Genomic DNA, 12,538 nt, shown 5'->3' on the forward strand with positions numbered 1-12,538 from the left:
CACAGTGCTCTTTGTCGTGGGCCATAAAAAACTCAATTTGATTTGCAGGAACAATAATTAAATCTCAAAAGTAGGTCATCTTTATCTAAAGTCCTGGGCAAATGTGAGATAAAATACATGTGTAATAATAATAAGTGATATATGAATGCTCCAGTCAGTATATAACAGAGAGCCTGTCTCTCTGGGGCTCATAGTCGAGGTCACAATGGAGAGTGTGAGTGTGTTGTTGTTGTTGTTGCTGCTGCTCTGCTCTCAGTCGGGAGCTGAACTTCAGGACAATGAGATCATTGAACAAAGAAAAGTCAGTCCTGAGAGTGTGAATGTGCCGGAGCCTCAGCCCTGTCCCTCAGACCTCCACGCTGTGCTCCGAGAGATGAGCGTTAAACTGGCTGTGCTGCAAACTGAGATGAAGCAGGTGCAGACGCTCAACCAAGGTGAGATTTAACCTTTTGTTACATCTCTGCTCTGCACTAACTGAGCCGCTCTCTCTGACAGAACAACATGCAAAACTGACTAAAAGTGAAGTCAAGATCGAGCAGCTGCAGACGCTCAACCAAGGTGAGATGAAACACTCTTTCACTACTCTGTCATTCATTAAGTAAATGTACGGGGTTTTAAAATCTTATGAATACTGATCTGGCAAAGTATCTTCTGTGGCTCACTCACGTGGTCTTCTTTCTGTCAGAACAAGTAGCCAAACTAAAGGAACTCGAGAGACAAGTGGACACACAGCAACAAGGTCAGTTGTTGATTGTGTCCAAACGTTCAAATATTCAGACTCTACATAGTATGAACTGTTATGGTCATATCTTTTTTTTTTATGTTTTGGCACATTTAGCCCAAGCCAATGAAGTGGACACACTAAGGCAACAACAACAAGGTGATTTGTGTGTGTGTGTGTGTGTGTGTGTGTGTGTGTGTGTGTGTGTGAGTGCACCTCCACTGTATAAGAATCTAATACATTTTAAGTGCAAACAACATACTTTTCCATGACTGGTTTCCCTGCAGCCCAAGCCTCTGAACTAAGGAGTTTAAAGACATGGGCAAATGTGACTGAAAACCAAGTGGCGTCTCTGAGGAGAGACAAAGCAGGTGAGGCTTTTACTGATGCTTTTATGGAGAAAAAACATGAGGAGCCACAGGATCTTTATGCTACAACTGTAACTGTGTGTTATTGCAGTGGGACAAGTGGCTTTCTCTGCTGCTTTGTTGGCATCAGGCTCTGGATATATTGGACCATTCAACACTCACACTCCTCTGGTCTTCAGACATGTGGTTTCAAACATTGGAAACGCCTACAGTCCAAACACAGGTGAAGGAAACATGAGTGCTGAAGTGAATTGAATGTGCACTTTTGATTTTCCCAGAAATATAAACTAATATTGTCTACAGGATTTTTCACTGCCACGGTGAGAGGAGCCTATCAGTTTGAGTTCTACATCGGTGCAGGTGGACACTCATCACATGCTGCTGGAGTTACGTTAGTGAAGAATGGAGAACATATTTTCATGGCATGGGAGCATCAGACAAATGGATACGGCAGCTCAGCCAATGGAGCCACTCTGCTCCTGGAGGCTGGAGACGTCGTGTTTCTGCGTCTGTGGCACAACACAAGAATCTATGATAGTGAGAGTCACCACAGCACGTTCAGTGGTCACCTGCTGTTCCCCATGTGAGACACTGTTGATTTATTGTTTTTTGTTGTTGTTGTTGTTTTTAAGTGTACATAGTTTGAGTTAAAAAGACTATACGGAGTTTGAAAATGTCAAAATTATGTATTTTCTTCCCAGACATTCGGCCAAATACGCCCCGCGAGGTAATTTTTTGCGGCCTGCGAGATAATTTCTTATTTATATTATATGCGGCCCGCCGGTAAATTGCATTAAACACGTTAGAACTACATTTCCCATGAGGCACCGCGCGGTAGCGCCAATGCTGCTGCAAACGCGAGAATGTCAACATCAGACGTAAGGGAGATGCGTCGCTTCTGCAGACGACTTATCAACTTTTTTCAGAAGAGAAATAGACTAAAAGCAGCGACTGAGAGAGAGGAGCTTCTGAAACAGGTGGAGACGTCAGAACGTGAGGGAGAAACTTCAGTTCTTCAGCTAAACATGTGCTGCAGCAGGACAAAAAGCACCTTTACTATCTTTACCTTTAGGACAATGCAAAGCGAACACATTGTATTAGCGTTTAAAAGTGTCACAACAGTAAAGTGAGGAGCCTTTTCTCTCAGAGCTACATTATCATGTCAATGAATTTAATCTTTATTAAGGACACATGTGCGAACACATGATCCATAGTTCAATTCAAAATAGAGAATATGGAAATGTATTAAAAATACTGCAAATACTTACAGCGACATTGAAAAAATACAAGTCCCATCAGTTCTCTAACTGTCGGTCACAAAAAGGCCTGAGGTCAGACACACCAGAGTCTGGAAAATGGCTTTTGGAGAGTGTCCAAGTCGACACATTCATTGATGTATTCATTATCTGACAGGGTCATTGAAAATTAGCACTGTACAAAACAAGCTTGAAGCTGATGTTTTTTGCTGGTGCTCATTATCAGCTCCAGTCCCTGGTTGGGCTTTTCTACACTAAATTAACCAGAAACTGGACCGGACTCCTGAAAGATCACTGATGCCCTGAACCAAAATGAGATTAAGTACAAAAAAATTGACTTAATATAAAAGGCTTCGTATGTTGCGGCCCCTGACCAACACTGGGTTTGCATTTTTGGCCCCCAGTCCAAATGAGTTTGAGACCCCTGCCCTACATGTTCCAGCCATGTCCTAATGTGTAGAATGAGCCCAGACCGGTTCACCACAACTGCCTCTAAAATCCTGCACTGTCACTCAAAAAGTTGTTACTTCGGGTCCTAAGTGCCATCATGCACGAGCTTAAAGGAATAGGCAACCGTTTTTACATACCAAGATATGTTCTTACCTAGCCTTAGCCAAGTTAATATATTCCCGTCTATCGTGAGCTTTTTCGGAGCTATATGACATGTGAGAGAGGCTGCGTATGTGCTCCGTTTGCGTGACAGAGCGCACGGACAAAGACCAGACGGGAATATATTAACTTGGCTAAGGCTAGTTAAGAACATATCTTGGTATGTAAAAACGGTGGCCTATTCCTTTAATATAGAAGGTGCAGTTACACGTATGACCTGAGGTGGCAGTAGTTAGTATAAAGTGGCGAACTTTAGCCCCTTTAAATAATGTATGTGTACCTGCAGTCTGATATTTTCTTTGCTGTAGACTTTGTATATATATTTTATACATTATATTTGTCGTTCAAATGTTGTAACCATGCTCCAGAAGAAACAAATGCACTGATGAACAGTGAGAAGTTGCAGTTGTAGATGACTAAATAACCAGGAACAAACAGTTATTTCTGTACATGTAACTGTAACTGTGCACACTCAAAGATTTAACTCCATTAAAAAAATAAAGTTGTGTTCCATGGTCTGTCATTTTCTCTATTATTCACTGTATTTACATCCCCATACTCTACATCAGCGGTTACCAAACTTTTCAGGCTATGACCCCCAAAATGACCACGCAAGCAGCAAAACCTCGCTTAATTATATGTATATTTTTTGTTTACTTTATGGTTTGACCCTTATTCTCAAATATAAGAATTTTACAAAACACGGTGTCAATAGCTTGCATTTTTGTGTCTTGAAACTGTCTTAGAGGCCCCCCCATCCCCACTCATCCTTACCTGCAGGGTCCCGACTCCCACTTTGGGAACCACTGCTCTACAGCAAAACATACACTGTTGAATATCATGATCACAATGTGGTAAATACATGTAAATTCAAGGACAAACAGAGAAGGACAGCCATAAAAACTTCAATTTGCAGGAACAATAATGGAATCTCGAAAGTAGTTAATCTTATCTACAGTCCTGTGCAGAAGGAGAGTCAAAAGCACTCACATTCATTCACACTAACGTTATTGTTCATTCTTGTCTATTTCAGCCCAGGCCAATGAAGTGGACTCAGTAAAGCAAGGCGTTTATTCATGAAATGCATCTTCTCTTCTCTGTAAAGATATAAACACACTGAGTATTACTAATTTACAAACACAATTATTTTCCACGGCATGTGCGATGTGAAACTAAGCGTAAGGAAGTTGCTGAAACTATCCTAAGACCTAATTTAGTGGGTTGCATTTTAGACTTGTTAACATTTCTTTATTTCTTTTTTTACGGATCCCCATTAGTCTTTACCAACGCTACTCTTCCTGGGGTCCATTCTCATTCTAAAGACATTCCACAGTACAGAGGGTAATTTATACAACACACATAAACAATATAGAGTTCCACATTCAATTAGATAATTGAGGTAAGAAAAAAAAAGAAAAAAAAGAGAGTGAAAGTAAATGGCACTCTATCTGAGGTCATTCAAATACTGGATCTCCGCAGGGTTGCTGTCTCTTACCGTTGCTTTTTATGTTGTTCACAAACATGTGTCAGAGCGTGTGTAAAAAACAAAAGCAATGGACATGTACATTGATTTTAGAAAGCAGGCTCCCACACAAGACCCTACCATCTTCATGGGTCAGCCCGTCGAGTGTGTGGACAAATATTTAGAGAGCCTTATTGACTCAAAATGTAGTTTACTTTAGTTTAAAGAATAAGTGGCTGTTTCTCAATTGCAAGGATCCGTCCTCCGTTTGGCCACTTCATTGACGTCCTCGGTGGCGGCTCCTCCACAACGGAGCGGAGTGTCCTCTCTCCGCCGCATTTGAGCTCTCCGGAGCGAATGGCTGCGTCATGTCACGTGTCAAATCATATAATCAAATGTCAATCTATGCTTATTAAAACAACTGTTTAATGAAAAACAGAGGCCAAGAAACTGTTTATGTGGAACAAAACTTTTTAAAAGTGAGTTCAAACTAATAAAGTTTTGCGAGAAAAGAAAAAAGAAACTATGCTGCAGTGCATCATGGGTAATTTCAGCTCTCCGAGGCAGCGGAGGATCCACAGCTGTATCCTTCGTAAATGAGCCAAACGGAGGAGTCGAGCTGCGAGGGGGCGAGTGGTCCAGGTGAAATGGAACACCACTTGGCGGCACCGTGATGACGCAAATGACGTCCGAAGTGGTCGAGACGCCGAGGATCCTGGCAATTGTGAAACAGCCAGTGTCTGCAAGATCTGCAAAAAAGTTTTGTCTTGCCTGAGGAAACTGTCCTGTTCCTACACTGACATTACTACGTTGTCTCTCTTCAAACAAGCTTTTATTGACCGGTCATGTTCTTCTCCATGGTGGTCTGGTTCATCCCTGAGAGACCAAGATTCTCTCCCGTCAGTGGGGCAGCTTGACCTGTAATCAGGGCAGCTACATTCTCCAGGATGATACTCACCCTCTGCATGGAGAGTTCCTTCTACATTGCATGGGCCGACACTATGGCTCCATCCAAAACCCACAAATAATATCATCAACGTCCTAATCCTAGCTCCTGATCCTTAACCTTTCATGGGGTCAACTGTTAGATCCCTGTGCAGGTGAACTCGAGCTTCTTTAAAACAGTGACTGTGCTGTGGTGACGCTAACATGCATTTCAACAGTGGTTCCACATGAATCACTCGAGGGTGGGGGTGGGGGGATTGGCGGCGCCGTGGCTTATTCTAATATTCACACTTTTTCTAAAGTGTAAAACACTTAATTTTCTTGAATCTAATTCTTAAAATTACAGTTATTTCAGTTCTTGTGACTCGGTATGAGTTTAAAATAAAGCTATTATAATATTATATGGGGTCAATATCCTATAAGTGAACAGTGTACGTTTAAGTCTTTAGGATTTGTTTTTAACTGGTAGCCCTCGAACAACTTAATGCTAACTTAAAGTAGCCCTCAGCTGAAATAAGGTTGGTGACCCCTGCTCTACATACTATAAATGTGTTTTCCCTTAACAGTTATGGTCATATATTTGTGTTTATCTTTTGACACATTTATCCCGAGCCAATGACATGGACACACTGAGGCAACAACAACAAGGTGATTCCTGAAAACTCATTGGGCCAGATCTTGTGGCGGCGCACGGGGCGGCGCAGGCTCTTGGCGAATTGTTTTCCGAGTGGCGGCGCTATATGTGCCATTCGCCTCCGCCACCTGTGAGGGGGCGTCACAAGAGGAGGTGACTGCACTGATGGAAACATGGCTGACATTCACTTCCTCGTTTACATTGCGCTGTCTTGCGTTCTTTCTTAAGCCTTAGCATCTGCACAAAGGCAATTATTCATGGCGGTCATCATCAAACGGCATCATTGTTCAGTGTCCAGATTTTTCGCTTTATTCTTTCCCCTAATTTCGTGATGACAGCGCCAATGTGCGATGTACAATGTGAGGCAGTTTTTTCCAATGTTGGAAATAGACAAAACAAAAACGACTGTACATATCTGTTTTAATTGACTAGAGCTGATAAATACAATCCTAACATCTCAGAACAGTCACTCACTGTACATGGAATAAACACTATGTCTAAGACACTCACTAGATGGCATCCACTTTCATTTTCTGTTCTTATGAAGTACAAAACAGAGTGTGCATTTTGAGCCACAGCCCAAGCCAGCTTGTCAGTGTAAACCTTTGACCCAGGTACAATTCCTGCCTAAAAGATATGATTACTTGGTTATAACAAGGCAGTATATTGTATGATGCTAACTGCTGCACTACCGTGTCGCTATTCTAGATTTCTTAAAAATTGAGAAGATCAGGCATCTTTTTTCAGAAATGTGGCAACCCTAAATATCCTCAAGAAAAACTTGATTTGGTTTTGTGAATCGTACTTATGGCTTTGTGTGATTATTGTCGTGGTGTTCAACGGCGGCGCCAGGGGGGTCTTGGGGGGGTCAAGACCCTCCCAAAAACACCTTGACCCCCCATTTAACCCCCCACCCAGTCAGTGTTGGGAAAGTTCATTTTCTACATGAACTAGTTCAAAGTTCAGTTCACAAATTTCAAAATGAACTAGTTTGTTCATAGTTCATAATCTGCACTGTGTTTATCGGTGCAGAGTGACACCAGTAATTCACCGCAGGTGCCTTTCACAGCCGAGTGCCTGAGTGGCTGAGCTCTCTTGCGCAGAGCGCGTACATGAACACTGCAGGTGAGCGCTGAGAAACAATGCGATTCAGACATGAACGCCCCGCGGAGCAACACAAACACAGCCGAGATAATGCCAAAAAATAGATAAACTACTGGCGCGGGCCAGATTTAATTGGTTGGCGGGCCGTAACTGGCCCGTGGGCCGCCTATTGAGTAGGCCCGTACTAAACTCTCTAATTGTGTGGGAGTGGATTATCTTTAATAATACATATATATATATATATATATATATTTTGGATGCTTTAATCTCAAGTTAGATTGAACAGTCACAAGAGCATATTTTTTGTTGTGGATTTTCATTGTGAATAGCCTATTTCTTCACAAAACAACATGTATTCAAGGAACGCTGGCTCCTGCAACCACATCTATGTTGTGGTCCATATTCTAAGCCTTGTGCACATGTAAGATAAAACCACCATAGCAACAAACAAACAAAAAACAGTACTATATGAATGACCCACTCTGTATCATTAAAGGTTTGAACAGCCTCAAGTCACACCATTGGAGTTTAGAATGAACTAAGTTGTCTTTTATGGTTGTGGGCCACAACCATAAAAGACAACTCAGTTCACAACTTGTGGGCCATAAAAGCAGTAAAATCTTAAAGCAGACAATCTTATCTAAAGTCCTGTACACGTGTGAGATAAAACAACCACCAAAGAAACGCTAAATGAATAATAGTAAATGATATATGAATGCTCCAGTCAGTATATAAGAGAGAGCCTGTATCTCTGGGGCTCATAGTCAAGGTCACAATGGAGAGAGTGAGTGTGTTGTGTCTGTTGCTGCTCCTCTGCTCTCAGTCGGGAGGTGAACTTCAGGACAATGAGATCATTGAACAAAGGAAAGTCAGTCCTGAGAGTGTGAATGTGCCGGAGCCCCAGGCCTGTCCCTCAGACCTCCACGCTGTGCTCCGAGAGATGACTGCCAAACTGGCTGTGCTGCAAACTGAAATGAAGCAGGTGCAGACGCTCAACCAAGGTGAGATTCAACGTAATTATGCTCATCTTTTCAGGTAATAAAAAAATATTTTGGACATTTACAATGAGGAAATAGTAATAATAGAGGAATAGAGGAAAACCAAGACTTGATTTGGACAGTGGAGGGGTATTTGTTGAGTTCTCTTTGACAAGAAATGTGCTGTATTAATAAGCTTGCATTGCCTTGAATGTGAGTCTGGAAAGGTGCCATGCCATTAGTCCAACGTCTTATTAGTCCGAAAATGTACCATTGAGCAGAGGTGCCATTAGTCCGAAATCTCTCTAACCCAGTTGTGTTGGCCCTAACCTTAAAGGAATAGGCCACTGTTTTTACATACTGAGATATGTTCTTACCTTAGCTTTGACGAGTTCTTTAGGACCTGTCTGATCTTCTCCCTTGCCTTCAGTCACGTAAACACAGCGCAGACGGCGTTAGCATTTAGCCTCTCCCCCTCTCCTCTATAGCTCCAAAACTGGTCAAGATAGAAGCTACCAAGCTCTTCCACGTTTTCCCTGTTTAAATATGGTTACGTGAAGTGTTACACTACAAAGTATAATTACACAAAATTAAACAATGTGGATTTTCTAAGCGGATAAAAGGGGGGACTATATTGTAAGGTGTAATAATACAAGGAGTAATTTGGCATCCACACAGTAAAGTGAAGATTACTTCGCGGATTTCAAACTACTCCTGGTATTATTACGCCTTACAATATACAGTAGTTCCCCCTTTTATCCGCTTAGAAAGGAGAGGGGGAGAGGCTAAATGCTTACGCTGTCTGCGCTGTGTTTACGTGACTGAAGGCACGGGAGAAGACCAGACAGGTCCTAAAGAACTCGTCAAAGCTAAGGTAAGAACATACCTCAGTATGTAAAAACGGTGGCCTATTCCTTTAAGGTCAGTGGACTCTTGCCTGAACCTAATTTTATTTTTCAACTCGTACTCAATGGGACATTTATGGACTAATGAGACGTCGGACTAATGGGCTGACACCATCTCCAATAGCTGTGATTGAGATCACCATGTCATGTTGTGGGAAAAGGTGTTTAATGTGATATGGACAAACGTGTTTGACTGAAATAACAATGATAAATGAAATCTAGGGTTTTTCTTTCACAGTGCAAATGAAAGTTGAGTTGTTAACCCTGTACAGTACAAGACTGGTTCCATTGTGACTACCTACTGCCAGGTGTTAACTTGGGGAGTCTTAACTAGACTGAAAATCGGGCAAAAAATGTGTGAAGTGGCCCCAGCTTACTAAATTTCTTCACTGTAACATCTTTGTACATCTTTGTTGACTTTTGTCTCTTCCAGAACAAGCGGCAAAACTGAGAGAAGTGGACAAACTGAAGCTACAACAACAAGGTAATTTCAACCGCCTTAAACACTAGTCCCTGTGTCTCAGTATCTCAACTGGCCTTTTGTCTCGGTCAGAACAAGCAGCCAAAGTGGATACCCTGAAGCAACAACAACAAGGTGATATCAATGGCAAAAGTCCCTTTATTCTAAAACTATCCAAATCTCATACTGAATCTGAGGCTACTATAATGTACTTTCTCTCCCTGTGTCTGTCAGAACAAGCAGCTAAACTGAGAGAAGTGGACACACTGAAGCTGCAACAAGAAGGTGATGTCTTTTGCACAAATCCTCTTTATTCTACTGCATGCACCCTTACCCTTGGCATCAAAGGATGGATCAAATGCACAGGGCAATTTCAAGGCTGATTTTGTCTCACTGATGTTTCAGACCAAACACCATTAAACTCTTAATGGCCAAATTAATGTAGCACTTTACTGATGAACCTTTTAATTAGCTTAGAAATCCCATGTGCATTCTCTTCACAAACAATTAAGACTTTCTCTCAGCAAAACATACGTCATCAACATTTGTTAAAAAACATACAGTGCACACTCTCAGACACAAGCCAACTTACACACACCCACACTAACTGCCTGGTTAATTCTATCCTTTCTTATACGCTTCTTGTCTCTGTCAGAACATGCAGTTAAACTGAGGGAGCTCCAGACCAGTGAAGTGGATCCAATAAAAGATCAGCTAAGAGGTACATCTTAATGTATTTCCAAGTTTCTCCTGTCAAGTCAATTTTATTTTCATCATCCAGTGTAGAAATCATTTTAACCACAGCCTTGTGCTTGGAACTTGTTTAACAATTGCTCAACAATTTATATCTTGTGTGATCAAAACAATCATCGTGTTGCTACATATATGACTTGTCCTTAGGCAATAAAGTGTAATGGTCAGGTCATTAAGGCAGAACATCCAGCTTTAATATGCTCTACATTAGCCATCCTTGTCCTATAAGGCTGATGATTAAGCCCTGAGCTGAAGATGCTTCACAATAAAAACAATGTTCCATAAAACTCACATCCCCACTTCACTTTAGGCCAAGCTGCTGAAATAAACAGCATAAAGTCACGGATGAACGTCACTGAAAACCAAGTGGAGTCTCTGAGGAGAGACAGAGCAGGTGAGGCTTTTACTGATGCTTTCTAGTAAATGTGATGGTAACTGACTGCAAAAGAGGGTGAAATACTTCACAAGAACTAATCAGATAAACACATAACAGCTTTCTTTTATGTCGAATACGATGCAACAACTTCTCTCTATAAGCTCAGGTTGGGGGACTTGTGTTTTTTTAATATGTATTATTTTATTTTCAGTGGGACAAGTGGCCTTTTCTGCCGCTTTGTTGGCGTCAGGCTCAGGAACCATTGGACCATTCAACACTCACACTCCTCTGGTCTTCAGACATGTGGTGTCAAACATCGGAAATGCCTACAGCCCAAACACAGGTGAATGGACTCAGAGGTTATTGGGAATTACGACAAAACCCAGCAAGTGAAAAGGAAAAACACCAAAGTAAAGATATTTCAAATAGATGAGCTATCCAGTATATTATATTTAAAAAATGTATTCCAAACTTTCTTTTATGTAAAATATTTATAAATAAGATATGTTATGTTGTGACAAATAAGCCTATACTTGTATAAATCTGAATAATCCATAGAGACAGGGTTTATTAGTTGAACAAAAGCATACATTTAAGCTAGCTGTCAAAATTTTAATGACGACAGCCAAGCATAGATGCTGTAGATTTGTCATCTCAAACTTGACAAGCATGATGGAAATGCAAGCCGTGATTAAGATTACTATTATTATTAATTCTTCTGATTCTCATAAGCCCTATAATATACCGCAATGTGATCCATACTAAAATCAATATCCAACAGGTTTTTTCACAGCCCCAGTGAGAGGAGCCTACCACTTTGAATTGTACATCTATGGAAACACGGATAGTTCAAATCGTTCAGGAGCGGTCTTGGTGAAGAACGGAGAACATATTTTTATTGCTTATGAACATCAAGTAAGTGGGTGGGGCGCATCAGCCAATGGAGCCACTCTGCTGCTGGAGGTTGGAGACGTCGTGTTCCTGCGTCTGTGGCACAACACAAGAATCTTTGATAATGAGAATCACCACAGCACGTTCAGTGGTCACCTGCTGTTCCCCATGTGAGACGATGCTTTTATTGGACAACATATCTACATATTTTATTATTTGACTTCATTACTTTTGTCCAGATTCGCAACGTATGTTGATTTGAAAAAAATAAAATAAAAAAATAACATAAGCATGCTTTGTGTTAGCTCAGCAGTAATAAACAGACGATAGATGCGTGAATGTGTGCACGTCACTGACTGAAGAACATTCTTTTTGTATTTTTATTCTCAGAATAATTTAAAATAATAAAAAATAATACGATTCAAATTTGTTTGATTTGTTTGACTTATAATGGATTGAGGGAATTTTTGGGTATTTTCTTTACATATATTTTTGTTCATTAGCCATTTAAATGAATAAAAATGACATTTATTTTTCTAAGATGAATCTTGAAGATGAGGGTAGTCATGTTGGAAAAGGGTGTTCAGTCCAATGGTAAACTAGAGGTCAGAGAAAAAAGGTTGGAAACCAACGCAGTACTAACCTAAAAATTGCAGAGGAAGTTTTTTTTTTTATTTATTTATCAGGGACGATACAATCAACATAGTTACAATTAATGTTTGCAGCTGATGCGATGCATGAAGAGCTTAAAGCTAGTGCTTCTTCTTTCTACACAATTTACAATAATAAAATGCATGTGTACAACATTTGTATAAAACTTTGTCAATCACACTCATACATACTGTATACGCTCACATCTACATTCACACAGACTCAGTGCTGTTTACCAATGGGTACAGCTTTGGTTTGTTTTTAGCCAAGACTTAACCCTAGAAGTGAACATTTTAAACTCAGCTAAGGTTTTAAGTTCTGTGGGTAATGAGTTCCACAGCTTTGGACCTGAGTACGAAATGGCAGACTGACCAAATGAAGTCCTGCGGTATGGAATCGTACAGTTGTGATTGAAGGAACCTCTGG

The 12,538-nt window shown here is 40.8% G+C and overlaps 1 protein-coding gene across 1 annotated transcript; it reads left to right on the plus strand.

Annotated features, from left to right (window-relative positions):
* Positions 1-205: 205 nt before the first annotated feature.
* On the plus strand, positions 206-10,614 carry LOC306964311 (uncharacterized protein; the record flags this gene model as incomplete). Its single annotated transcript, XM_079558302.1, has 7 exons — positions 206-214; positions 257-434; positions 9,415-9,465; positions 9,535-9,576; positions 9,676-9,726; positions 10,097-10,162; positions 10,505-10,614. 7 exons carry the CDS (start codon positions 206-208, stop codon positions 10,612-10,614), a joined length of 507 nt encoding a protein of 168 aa, XP_079414428.1.
* Between the last annotated feature and the right edge of the window lie 1,924 nt (positions 10,615-12,538).

The sequence above is a fragment of the Gobius niger genome (genome assembly GCF_951799975.1).
Source record: "Gobius niger genome assembly, chromosome: 6".
Lineage (NCBI taxonomy): Eukaryota > Metazoa > Chordata > Actinopteri > Gobiiformes > Gobiidae > Gobius > Gobius niger.